Source organism: Moschus berezovskii, chromosome 9 (genome assembly GCF_049115385.1).
Source record: "Moschus berezovskii isolate FMDL1 chromosome 9, NW_MosBer_1.0, whole genome shotgun sequence".
NCBI classification, from domain to species: Eukaryota; Metazoa; Chordata; class Mammalia; order Artiodactyla; family Moschidae; genus Moschus; species Moschus berezovskii.
This window is the reverse complement of record NC_142468.1, coordinates 90,384,427-90,396,310: the sequence shown is the minus strand read 5'-3', so window position 1 is coordinate 90,396,310 and position 11,884 is coordinate 90,384,427. Positions and strand designations below refer to the sequence as shown.

The following is an 11,884-nucleotide window of genomic DNA, read 5'->3' as shown; positions in this document are numbered from 1 at the left end:
ATCGGGCCTGGTCTCCATGGCAGCCGTGGATTTATTACCGGGGCCTCCACCCGGCCGGGCGGACTTTCGACTTGAAGCCGGGAAGAAGGGGAACAGGAAGGCAGTTCTGGGAGCAGCGAGCCACGGGTGGCAGCTGGAGGCCCCGCAATGGTGAGTGAGGATCTGTGTGGCCTGGCCAGGCTGCCCGGGGTTGGGGAGGCAGGGGACTTTCATGGAGTCCCTTCCTGACTGTTCTCCTTTCTCTGCTGCAGGCCAAGTTTCTTTCCCAGGACCAAATTAATGGTAGGTTTGGTTTGTTCTTTCATTACCAACTCACAGCAAAATATGGGTCTCATTAGGCAATTTGCTTTGCTCATGTTTTGTTGGTGGGAGAGCTGGGCCCACCCACGAGCCAGGGGCCCGACGGCTACCAGGAAGTGCCTGGTGGCGGGGCGGGGGATAAGGCTTGGAGGTAAGAACTGTCGGTAGTACACTAGTCAGTGTGATTTACGAGAGGGCCTGACAGGAGAGGGAGCACACTTGGTTCTCCTCCAGAACTGGATAGTTGGGGAAGGAGGGGAGAGGGGCTGGTCAGAGAGACACCAACTGGTTGTGGCTGAGGGCCCCACCTGAAAAGGGGGCTTTGTAACTGGCTGAGAAAGAGAACAGGGCCCAGGGCTGCGCTCTCAGAAAGGGTGCTTTGTTTAGGCTGTGGGCCTCAGTCTCCCCATCTGAAAAGGGTGAAGGCCAGTGTAGGTGGTCTCAGAGGTCCCTCTGCCCTGACAGCAAGCCTAGTGTTGGCATCTGGAGCACTTTATTCCCTGAATCCCCAAACCTGCTGGCCCCAGGCAGCTTCAGTTTCCCACAGGGCCCGGTTCTCTTTCCACGAGGCCAAGCCAACAGAGTTGGGTTACACAGAAGCCAGGGGCCAGACCCGGCTGGGGAGGCTCAGCTGAGCTCAAGCAGGGAGATGAACTGAGGGTTGGTTACCTGGGCAGGACGTGCAGAGTTCTGGGTATCAGCAGCATCTCTAAGGGAGAGAGGGTAGGTGGGTTGCAGTTGCCTCCCCATAGGCCCCTTGATATTCTTACCCCTCAAGAGGGGGGCCAGAGCAGGGACTCTTAAAACCCAAGGCTCAGGGTAGGGTCCTCTCCTACCCAGTCTTAAGACAAGACTTGATGAGTTTCAGGGCTGGAATCCAGCTGTCAGCGTCCCCCCACCAAACCTGGTGCTGGGGCTCACTGTACCCTCCCTGGAAGGTAATTTCCCTTTGTATCCTAAAGTCTGACACAAAGAAAGGGACCACAAACGTTCAGGAAAGAAAGACTGATTGAATGGGAAGGCCAGGGACCTTGGAGGCAGTGGAGCTGGGCTCCAGTCACCTCTGAGCCTCGGTGGTCTCATCTGTGAAGTGGGAATAATGACACTGCCTCATCAGCCTGCTGTGAGCAAGAGACAGAGCAGATGGCAGTCACGCACCTGACTCTGGGCCTGGACGTCACCCAGGTGTAAGCCGGGTCCAGCTTGTTCTTGCTAGCATGAGCTACGTGGTACACTTTTAGGAATTTTGTGAACCATTGTTAAATAAAGGAAGATAAAAGAATGTCCCAGTCCCTTCGTCTATACAAAAGTTTTTAAAAGATAGCTCTGTTGCAATTAGTAGTGCTGAAGATTTGAAAGACTTCAGTTTAATGGATGTAATTTGCACAAAGGTGAGGAATAGTTTAATAGATCACTCACCAGATGTAATGACAGTGTAGTCATTGGGAAAATAGTTGCGTTCATTGGCCTGCAGCTTACCTCACTTGTGGTTAAATCAAAACTGTAGGTTGGCAATGGATACAAGAGCTGGCAGAAACTCACTTATGATAATCAATTGGCTAGATGGGATTTATAGTCAAAGTATTTTTATTACTTGTAAGTTGGATGCTATACATCCTTAAGTCTATACCATGTACAGATGTCATCAGAGTCGGTCGGTTCCATTCCCAGCACAGCTGGTGTTATCCTGGGTCTGGGGAGGATTCTTTCTTGCCTTGGGGCATTTGCATTTTCAAAGGGAAAACTTAAAGGGGATTTTATTTAACCCAATTTGTTCTTTCATTCAACAATTATGAGCCCTTTTTTTGTGCCAGCCCCGTTCTAGGGATTAGAAATAGAGCAGTGCGCATAGGAGCCCCAAACCCCGATGCTCGCAGGGTTCACCTTTGGGGGGGGGTGGGGACAACAAAGCAAAGGGGTAAAGTAAGCAGGATGTTGCAGGGCAGGCAGGTCTGTCGGGAGGAGGGCCTGGCAGGGAGAGCGAGGAGTAGAGGTCATGGAGGCGGGGCAGGAGTGGGAAGAGAAGAGCCCTACTGCTTCAGGGCCGGCCTCCAAGTTCAGAGGACCCCCCAGATCGTTAAAGGCAGGAAGACAGAACACATTTTAGGTCCCTGGGGAGGAGATGGGCCCCCAGTTGACTCTAACTCTGCTGATATCAGGGCCCACAGGCCCCCAAGAGCAGAGCATGGGGGGAGGCAGTTTGCCCCCTGTGGAGTCTGGTCCATTTCCAGTCCCATGAGTGTGATGTCCCCACCCAGTTACTGTCGGAAGGTGGTCAACTGTCCTAGGATGGGGTCTCAGGAAGGTAGTGGGCCCACCCCTTGAGCAGAGGCAAACCCAGACAGAAGGTAAGCTGGGGTGGCCAAGACAGGTCCCCTGGAAGGGGGCGGGGGGCTGAGTTCAGGCCCTGCATGCAGGGCAGCCCTTGACCCTGTCCCCACTAGCACTGGGCCCTCTTAGAGGGAGTCAGGTTTTACAGGAACCAATTAAGCCCTGCTTCCCTGGGCCACTCTGCTTTCTGCCGCCGGGTCCTGTTGGTGGTCTGCCCCTCCAGAGCCTAGGCTCTGAAAGTTCAGAAAGGGCGGGAGGTTTCCCTTCAACCTCTCCACAGGCATAAAAGCAGATAATTGTCTCTAAACCCCACTGCCTGGCCTGCCTTTGATTAGCTGCTGCTGCTGCTGCTAAGTCGCTTCAGTTGTGTCCGACTCTGTGTGACCCCATAGACGGCAGCCCACCAGGCTCCCCCATCCCTTAGCAACCCCCCTGGAATCCTAGGCTTCTGGGAGTGGCCTTAATGAGGCAGCATGAAGGGGCCCTAGGCCTGAGCGTCCTTCTGCCACCTCTGCCGCTCTCCGGCCCTCTGGTGGCTTCTGCTCAGAACTGGAGCTCCAGGGTGGCCTCCTGGGCAGAGCAGGCTGCCCACTGCCCCCACTGCCAGAAGCCCTTGGCTGCTCCAAACTTCCTTGCTCTGTCTGCACCATGGGAACAATTAGGGTCCCTGCCCACAGGGCCACAGTGAGGATGACACAAGGGCCTGGGGGGAAGCGCTAGCAGTGGGAGCTGCTTTTGCTGGTTTTGTCACTATCCGTTCAGGAGCTGCTGGTCCAGGCCTCTGAGGAAGCAGCTGGCCGTGGGAAGTGGGAGAGAGCAGGGCGCTAGGGAACAGTGCAGGGCCCCGCATGCTCCCAGTGGGGCTCAAACTGGAGCTCTACCCCATGGGTCCTGGGGGCTGCATAAGAGGGGCGTTTTGGCCAATTCCACCCCCACCCTGTGGTCAGGGCCTCTGTGAGGGCTCCTTATCTTCCCAAGCTCCTGGCTGGCCTCCCTGTGCCTCCAGGGCTGGGGGTCAGGGGAGATGCAGATGGGGGCTGGTTCCACTGGGCTGGGGAGCTGTGGATCTGCAGGCCACTTCATCTCCAGAGGGGAGATAGGGTTCGAGAAGAGCGGTGAGGAAGATCTCCGCAGAGCTGGGAGGACTTCCGGGCAGTGCCTGTTGAAATCTTGAGTGGGGCCAGGGCCTGTGTGAGAGCACGGCTTGAGAGTTCAGCAGCCCAGAGGCTGGCGTCTGCAGCAGTGGACTCAGAAGCTCCCAGTTGTGATATGTCACCACGTATGATGGCCTCTCTGCCAGGCCTTCCCAGAGGGGGTTTCTGGTTCTCCAGCAAGCCCCAAGGCGTTATTATCCTGTTTCCCACCTAAGTTGTCATTTGCTAAGATCCCCTGGGAATCTGGTGCCCTGCTGTGGGCTCCTGGTCTCCCTGGGCTGGCCCTGGAAAGAGAGAGCGAGCAAGATTTCCTGTGTGTGCTAAGTTGCTTCAGTCACATCCAACTCTTCACCCCATGGACTATAGTCCACCAGGGTCCTCTGTCCATGGGACTCTCCAGGCAAGGATACTGGAGTGGGTTGCATGCCCTTCTCCAGGGGATCCTCCTGACCCAGGGATCGAATCCACATCTCTGCATTGGCAGGCGGGTTCTTTACCACTGTGGTTTTAGTCAACTGAGGACAGGAGCAGGGAGGGAGGGAGGAAGCAGAAGGGAGGTCAGGAGGGAAAGGGGATGGGGTGGACAGATGAAAGGCAGGACAGATGAAATGCAGTTAAACATACATTTCAGATAAACAACAAATACCTTTGTAAGCATATTGTTGTTAAGTCCTGTCCGACTCTTTGTGACATGGACTGAGGTTTACCTGAAACTCAATTTACAGCCCTGGATTTTTTTTTTTTTGCTGGGTCTGGCCACTCTAGGAGGGGAGGAGTGGGAAGTAAGCAAAAGGAAGGGGAGGGGCAGAAACGGGGGAGAGGACTGAGAAGTGGAGGGAGGGTGAAAAAGCGACCCTGATTCTCCCTTCTGGGCTGTGGCAGAGTACAAGGAATGCTTTTCCCTGTACGACAAGCAGCAGCGGGGGAAGATTAAAGCCACAGACCTTCTGATGGTGATGAGGTGCCTGGGGGCCAGCCCGACGCCTGGGGAGGTGCAGCGGCACCTGCAGACTCACAGGATAGGTGAGTGGGCCCGGCTGGGCTGGTTGCCACGGAAGGAGGAGGCTGGGTGAGTGGGTGGGCCCCGAGCCCTATAGCTGCTGTCCCAAGGACGCAGGCAGGCAGGCAGGTTGGGTGTGACCAGCTCAGAGGTTTGAGAGGTCCGTGTTAGCCAGAGCTCTCTGGCTGGGAGTGTGGAGGCACCTGGCCAGGTGTGCTCATAGCAATGGGTGATGCCCCATCCCAGAGGACCAGGGGATCTAGACAATTCACCACAGTCGCAAACCTGCAGTCCAGACGGTGCTAAATGATCCCCAGGTTGTTTTGATGTAAGTGTCCCTTTATTTAGTATGTGTCATGTGCTTAGCTCAGCAACACCACGAAGGAGGCACTATCCTAATCCAAGTTTTACAGATAAAGATCAAGATTCAGAGCCCAGCTGGTAACTTCTGAGTCCTTAAGACAATGGTGGAATCAGACTGGAACCAAATTCTCATTTCTAAGACTGATCTCCCCAAAATTGTTCAAAATGGGAAGAAAACGCAGAGGAAAACCCACCCAAAATGTTACCAAGTTATTCTCTGCTGATGTGATTATGGGTGATTTTTCATTCCTCGTTTCCTCTGTTTTTGACAAAGGGAACATGTACTGCTTTTACAACCAAAAACAACTTGCTTTTTGTTGGTGGTGGCAACTTTTTTTTTAAGAAAAAAGATGGAGGAATGTCAGAAGCCAGGATGGCTGTTTGCACCAGTAGCTGGACACTCAGGAAGGAAAGAGGAAGGGATGGCCTGCAAGGAACACTTGATCAACAGCCCAACTGGACCTCCGTTTCCCCATCTCTCAGACAGGTTCCCACCTTCTGCTGGGGTTATCCCGAGGCCCCATCAGAGGGTGACTACAGCGGCACTGGGAGCTTGTCCTGAGGCCGGGCTGGGGGCGGTCTCTGAAGGCCCCGAACCTAGTGACGGGGGCTCAGCCACCGAGAACCCCTGCTTCCGTCTTCAAAGCGTGCTGGTTTCCTTTGGTTTCTGTCTGCTTCAGACAGGAAGCCGTGGGCAGGGGCCCTTCCGATTTCCTGCAGTTGGAGCCCTGCCTGGGCTGAGGGCCCCAGGCATGCCTGGAGGAGGGGTGTGGGCTGGGGTGGAGGCTGCAGTGAAGGGCAAGTGAGCGAGGCTTGAGCCCCATCATCCACCTGTCTGTGGACGTGTTGCAGTGACTGTCAAAGGGGGAGGATAGACATGGATAGACATGTTGGTGCACTTCCTCCAGTTCAGGGCAGGAGAGAAGCATCCAGAAGGGGTAGAGGAAGCGGTGCTTCATCCTGGTCTTGTCACTGCTCTGAGTTGACTATGCTCTGAGCTTCTCTTTAGTGGGCAAAATGAGATATCCAGGCACTGAGGGTTGTTGGGAAGATTAAATGAGGCACATCCATGGTGGGAACTCAGCAAGACAGGCTGCAGCCTCTTGCCATGAACACAGCCACCACCACGGTGCTTCCTGAACCGGGTGGCTCTTGAGCTGGCCTTGAAGGCTTGGGCAGGAGGCCAGCTGACGTCCCCAAGAGAAGCCTTTCCCTCCTTGCTCACTCTGCTGTTTGGGGGCTTCCTAGACAGAAATGGAGAGCTGGATTTCTCTACTTTCCTGACCATCATGCATATGCAAATAAAACAAGAGGACCCCAAAAAGGAAATCCTTTTGGCCATGTTGATGGCTGACAAGGAGAAGAAAGGCTACATCATGGCATCTGAACTGCGGTCAAAACTCATGCAACTGGGGGAGAAGCTCACCCACAAAGAAGGTAATGGCCTGGGTCCCTATTTCCCAACAGTGGGAGGTGACTAAGGAGTTGGGAGGACACCAAAGTCCAAATCATGCCACCTGGGTTACGTAGACATCGCATTTGATGGCATTTGGATGTTGGGACTAGATGCTGAGCCCGGCAAAGGTTGGGACTAGATGCCAAGCTTGGTGAACTCTGGACTGGAACCTGGAAAACAACTCGGCAACTGTGAGTGGCAGAAGTTAGGCAGGGTGAAGGGACAGTAGGGAAACCCAGTTAGGATCTACTTGGGCATTACTCTCTGTTTTAAACTTTCACTGTGGGCCTTCATTTAGGGACTATGACAGCTCCAGGATCACTGGTGTCCCCCTCATATGATTAAAGAAGCAGGTGCAGTGTGTGGCCTGTGACGAGCAGGGCTGGGAGCTAGACACAGGGCCCCACCCCCGAGCTCGCTCAGGCTCTTTCCTCTCACCACAGCTATCTTCTGGAGTTGCTGCTGCCGCCACATTTCTAAACTGAGATGTTACTTTGCTCCCTTTTCTCTTGAGTCAGCCAGCTCTTAGCTCTCCCAGAAGGAATGTCCTGTCTACCTTCCCTGTTTTCCTGCCTCAGAGCCAGATGAGGAGCCTGGGCCTTCTGGGAAAGCCCGATGTTCATGGTGAGGGTGACCCCAATGCTGAGCCCTTTGCAGATGTCCTCCCAGCCGGCCTGACAGGCCCCTGGGTCCAGCCACAGCAGCCATGCTGGGGTCCACACCCACCAACCCCAGAGGCTGCAATTTCTAAGCAGGCCGCCGGGCTCACCTGTGATTGGGGCAGGAGGACACAGTGGCTGGAGGAAAGGCTCCTGTGATGACGGGCCGTGAGCCTACCATGAAATCACAACAGACTTGAATCCTGGCTCCCCCTCATTCTGGGGGAACTCAGGTGAGTTTCTTAACCTCTCTCACCCTCCTCAGTTCCTTGTTGGGAAATGAGGTTACAATAGGCAATCCCTCAGGACCCTGCAAGAACTAACATTCTATAAAGCAGTCTGCTAAGATTTTTATCTGCAGTCACAAAGGCACAGTGCAAAGCAAGTAAAAATAGCACTAGAGAAGGCAGATGGAGCTTCCCCCGCTCTTCCAGGCTGGCAGCTATCACGATCCCATCTTTCACTGTGGCTGTTTTAACGTGAACAGGGAATCACAGGCTATGCTTCCCTCCCAGGCTTCGAGGACACTACTCGGCCTTTTACGGATCAGGTGGTTAGCAGAGAGGCCAGCAGGGGCCTTCACTCTTGAGGTTAATGATCTGTCTAAAACAATACCATGGTCCCCAACTCAAACATCTCTCTCATTTGTTTAACCAGTAAAGAAACAGTTCAAAGAAACTGGCAGTGTCTGCCAGAGACTGATGTCCTTTTCCTCTGGCTGTGGGAGCTAGGTAAGGTGATACTGGAAGTAAGACTCCTTTACCTTCAGTGATAGAAGGAAAAGTTGGTTTACTGCAGAAGCATCCTTGGAGCAGCTGAGACGGCTGTAAGGAAGGCCTCCTTTGCGAACCGGTTCTCTGTGGGTTTTCAGGGAACTGCTATTCCAACCAGAAGGCACCATCAGATTCCAGCTGCCCCTCTTCTGGACAGCTGGAGGCTGCAGTGATTGGTACTGGACTTGTCCACTGGGACAGTTTTAACCAAGTGGCTGATGGGTAGAAGCTTCTCCATGAAATAAGATAAATTACCATCTCAACGTTCTAAAAGTACTCAGAAGTACTATCAGCTCAAACACAGTGCATAGCAACTACAGTTTTGAGGAGGATGCTTAAACAGGAAGTCACAGGATACTTTTTCACTGTCCAGAGTTGTGTTGGGGCTGTCTGGAGCTGGCAAAGTTGACATAGAGCAGTGAGAGAGTTTTGTAAGAGGGTGAGAAGGGTCCTGAGAAGCCACCATTGAAAAGTGTAAACTGAACTGGCTCTTCTTGTCAACTCCTGGGAAAACCTTGTATTTTATCCCAGAACCAGAAATGTACGTTTCTTTTCCTGAGCAAAATTAGAGGATGGCAGTTTTTGTAGGCTTTTAGCTTAGACACAGTTGAATTTATTTTCTCTTGTACTATCCCACCTCCAAAACACTTTCAGAAAGAGGTGACAGTGGCAGATACCATTTGTCACCAAGCCCCCTCTTGGGGTGGGGGATATCATTTTGGAAGGCAGGCCACAGACTGGGCTAGGGGGCCCAGGATGGAGCTGCAGGGGTGTCGGTTATGGAGGGTGTCTGAGAGGGTGAGCGGTAGAAGGTAAAATCCATGCCAGCGCTTTCTGGAAGTACGGGGACAGGACTACTGAAGTACAGGAGTACTTCAGAATTTTCTGAAGGAAAGAAAAGGTACAAGGTGGTTTCATTGACTGAATCCTTACCAATACACCCCCTATCCTGGCCCCTGCAGAAAGCCTGATGAACTCAGAGTGAATTCCATGGTCTCCAAGGAGGGGGAGTGGGTCGTCCTCTTGTGTTCACTGGGTTACCTCCTCACCTATGGAAGCAGTGAGCTGGAGGCTCAGGGAAGACCTCTGGGGAGGCTCAACCCCCCACCGGATGCCTTATCATATGACACTGAAGCCAAACTGAAAAACTACTGTGATTTATTGCAGTGGAGGATCTCTTCAGGGAAGCAGGTATCGAACCGAATGGAAAAGTGAAGTATGACGAGTTCATCCAGAAGATCACCATTCCTGTGCAGGACTACTGAATGGAGAAGGCAAGAGAGCCACCCTGGGCCCCAACACTTAGAATGATGGATTTTTGAAAAGTATTCCTTTCACTTGCGGGAGATGGCAAACACAGCAAGATGACAAACCTAACCCCAGCAAGAAGACAAGCAAACAAAATGATTCCAGCCACGGTATTAGCACGTCTTTAATAAAATTTTTTTACTGTTTTAACAACTACTATGAATATAGCCCTTTACAGCCTGTGGTTTAGAGATGGGCCAGGAGTCTAGTCCTGACACTGCCATTTCCCAGCCAGGTGATTTTGGGCAAATCATTTCACCCCTCAAAGGCTTGGGAGCCCCACTAAAGTGGATTCTTGCTTCTTACCTCATGAAGCCTGTTGAGAATGGGCTTTGCTTTTGCAAACTGTAAGACACTGTGTAATCCTGGGTTGCCGTGATTGTGCTTCTCCTAAAAAGGGCAGTTTACAGGAAGACTAATATTCTGTATCTGGGTGCTGGAACCATCTTCCACATTTCCAAGATAAAGCTAGCTGAGAAACAGCAAGAAGCAGAGAGCTCAAAATAACTATGCCAACATTTCTTGCAGCACCGTGGGGTCGTGTATAAATTCTCATTCCCATGCATACTAATGTAGTCCTGGATATTCATTCATAAGCAGAGTATATAACAGGTTAGAACAAGGCAGCATCAGCTAACTGTTGGGAAGAAGGATCTGACTACACCCCAGACCAAAGGAAACCGGGTGTGACAAGCTACATTCACTGCGACCTTGCAGAGCTTGAGAAGACTCACTATGAAAAAAAAAAAAAGAAGACTCACTATGATGCTTCTGTCAGAATTTTGAGCTCTTCCTTGGCCCATTATCAGAGAGGTTCATGGGACTAGGATGGGTTTGCTTAAGTGGGTCAAACTGATGATGGCTTCAGGCTGTTTCCTCAGGACTAGTGGAAAGCAGTAAGGGGATGGAACAGACCACAGCAGTGACGCAGCAAGAGCCCTGCAAAACTGTTCCAGGGGCACTGGTCCTGCCGGGAGCTTTTCTAGCTCAAGTGGCTTTTTAAGTTAGTTATGTGGCTGGGAGGTGCCAGGCTGGTGGTGTCTATGTACTCATCAAAGTTTTGGATCCATTGCTAGAATCAGCACAGCCCTAAAAAGGGCTGGAGTCACACTTCAGCATGTTGAGGGGGGAGCCGGGCAGAACTCAAAGTACAGAGATTTTCATCCTTATATGTATTAAAATTGGGCTCTCTGGGCTGTGGCTTTTTCTAATGATGCCTTAGTGGCTAAAGCAAAAGAAAACCAAATTAAGAGGGAGGTGTGTCTTAGGGGAGGTTTACACAGGACACAAGTTTGAGGGGAGGCACAAGGGAAACTTCAGGGGACAAAGCAGTCACAGTCAGTGTAACTATCTCAGTAAGGATGCATGGCTTCAGACCAAATGGAGGTCCTGAGAAAGGAGAGTCACTTTTGTTTCCCCAACAGTGTAACTGCCCATTAAGTGATCAAGAATTCCTAGGAGCTGGAGAGAAGGGTTATGTGGGGGCAGGCAGTTATGTGGCCCCCACCCACCCTAAACACCAAGTAGATGAATTTATGATTGTCTAGCTGGGAATCTTAGGCTCATACGGTACAAGGGTAGATCCAGGTTTTGTGAGATCTGAGGGTTATACGATTCGGCTGCCTTCCAGAATAATACAAGAGAAATACAGAATTACTAAGGGCTGCTCCCAGGACCCTGGAAGAGGCCAGAGCAAGTGAGGGGCTCTCGTGCTTAAACTTCATTACCTTCATGGTAAATTCATCTGAGGCTGGTTAGATGCTGGCACACCACGGAGAACTGCTATATTTCACTTTCAGGCAAGGCTCAAGCTCCACATCCACTGTTAACCCGTCATGGACATGAGGAAGATAGTCCTGCAGAGCCAACCTGGAACACCAAGGATTAGACAGTAGATGCCTGGGATTGAGATGGATAGGAAAAGGAAGTTCTGGGCTATAATAGTAAAGGAGGGTCCAGGCCCTCAAAGTTTGGACTTTATACACTACTGGGTGGTACTCATATGGCTTCCAGGCAAGTTTTATGAATCTCATTTGTCTAACAGGAATCTGAAGTATAACTTGCCAAAGACACCTAAGTGCCGTGTACTGGCCATTAGAACCTGGGGCTCATGTCCACTGACTCCGTGTTCTAAGGGTGTTCAGTGGGTAGGGTTCTAAGATCCTGGGATGTGTTCTAATTTTAAAATATACCCCAGATAAGGCTCTGACAAGGATCCCATGCCTGGTTTCATGCTCATTCCTGAAACTGGTTTACCTAGTGCCTAGAATGGTTTGCAAAAAAGGCCACAGTGCTCTTAACAGTCAAATTGCAAATTAATTAAACAGATTTAAAACCGATGCTGTGGTTCATTGCAAAGCTAGCCATATTTCAGTAAGAAAGGGGAATGACAGTTGTATATTCATTACTTAGCTCAAAGCATGTTGCAAGAGAATAAGTTACTTGTCATGCTTTGAAATCTCTGCATCAAACGGGCTCTGGAAGCACAAAGCATTGTCACTTTTTCTCATAGGGATTGTCCCCTCATATACCCAGCAGTG

General features: G+C 51.5%; 1 protein-coding gene across 5 annotated transcripts; it reads left to right on the top strand.

Annotated features, from left to right (window-relative positions):
* Positions 1–16: 16 nt before the first annotated feature.
* CALML4 (calmodulin like 4) lies at positions 17–11,881 on the top strand. Of its 5 annotated transcripts, XR_016038278.1 has the most exons (6): positions 17–150; positions 252–282; positions 4,703–4,808; positions 6,397–6,585; positions 7,360–7,496; positions 9,204–11,881. XR_016038278.1 is itself a non-coding variant. In XM_088839938.1 (5 exons), exons 1-5 carry the CDS (start codon positions 17–19, stop codon positions 9,299–9,301), a joined length of 558 nt encoding a protein of 185 aa, XP_088696064.1. In that variant the 3' UTR covers positions 9,302–11,862. The 5 variants fall into 5 exon arrangements, 4 of the variants coding, with proteins under 4 accessions (XP_088696064.1, XP_088696065.1, XP_055292494.2 ...); XM_088839938.1 differs by lacking the exon at positions 7,360–7,496 and having other exon boundaries at positions 9,204–11,862; XM_088839939.1 differs by lacking the exons at positions 7,360–7,496; positions 9,204–11,881 and adding an exon at positions 7,123–7,269.
* The last annotated feature ends 3 nt before the right edge of the window (positions 11,882–11,884 follow it).

What these genes read in the sequence shown, in the direction of transcription:
- CALML4 (XM_088839938.1), top strand. Translation starts at nt 17, where the DNA reads ATGGCAGCCGTGGATTTATTACCGGGGCCTCCACCCGGCCGGGCGGAC. An exon ending in CCTGCAGACTCACAGGATAG is followed by an intron (nt 4,809 to 6,396) that starts GTGAGTGGGCCC and finishes GGGGCTTCCTAG; the next exon opens with ACAGAAATGGAGAGCTGGAT. An exon ending in GAAGCTCACCCACAAAGAAG is followed by an intron (nt 6,586 to 9,203) that starts GTAATGGCCTGG and finishes GATTTATTGCAG; the next exon opens with TGGAGGATCTCTTCAGGGAA.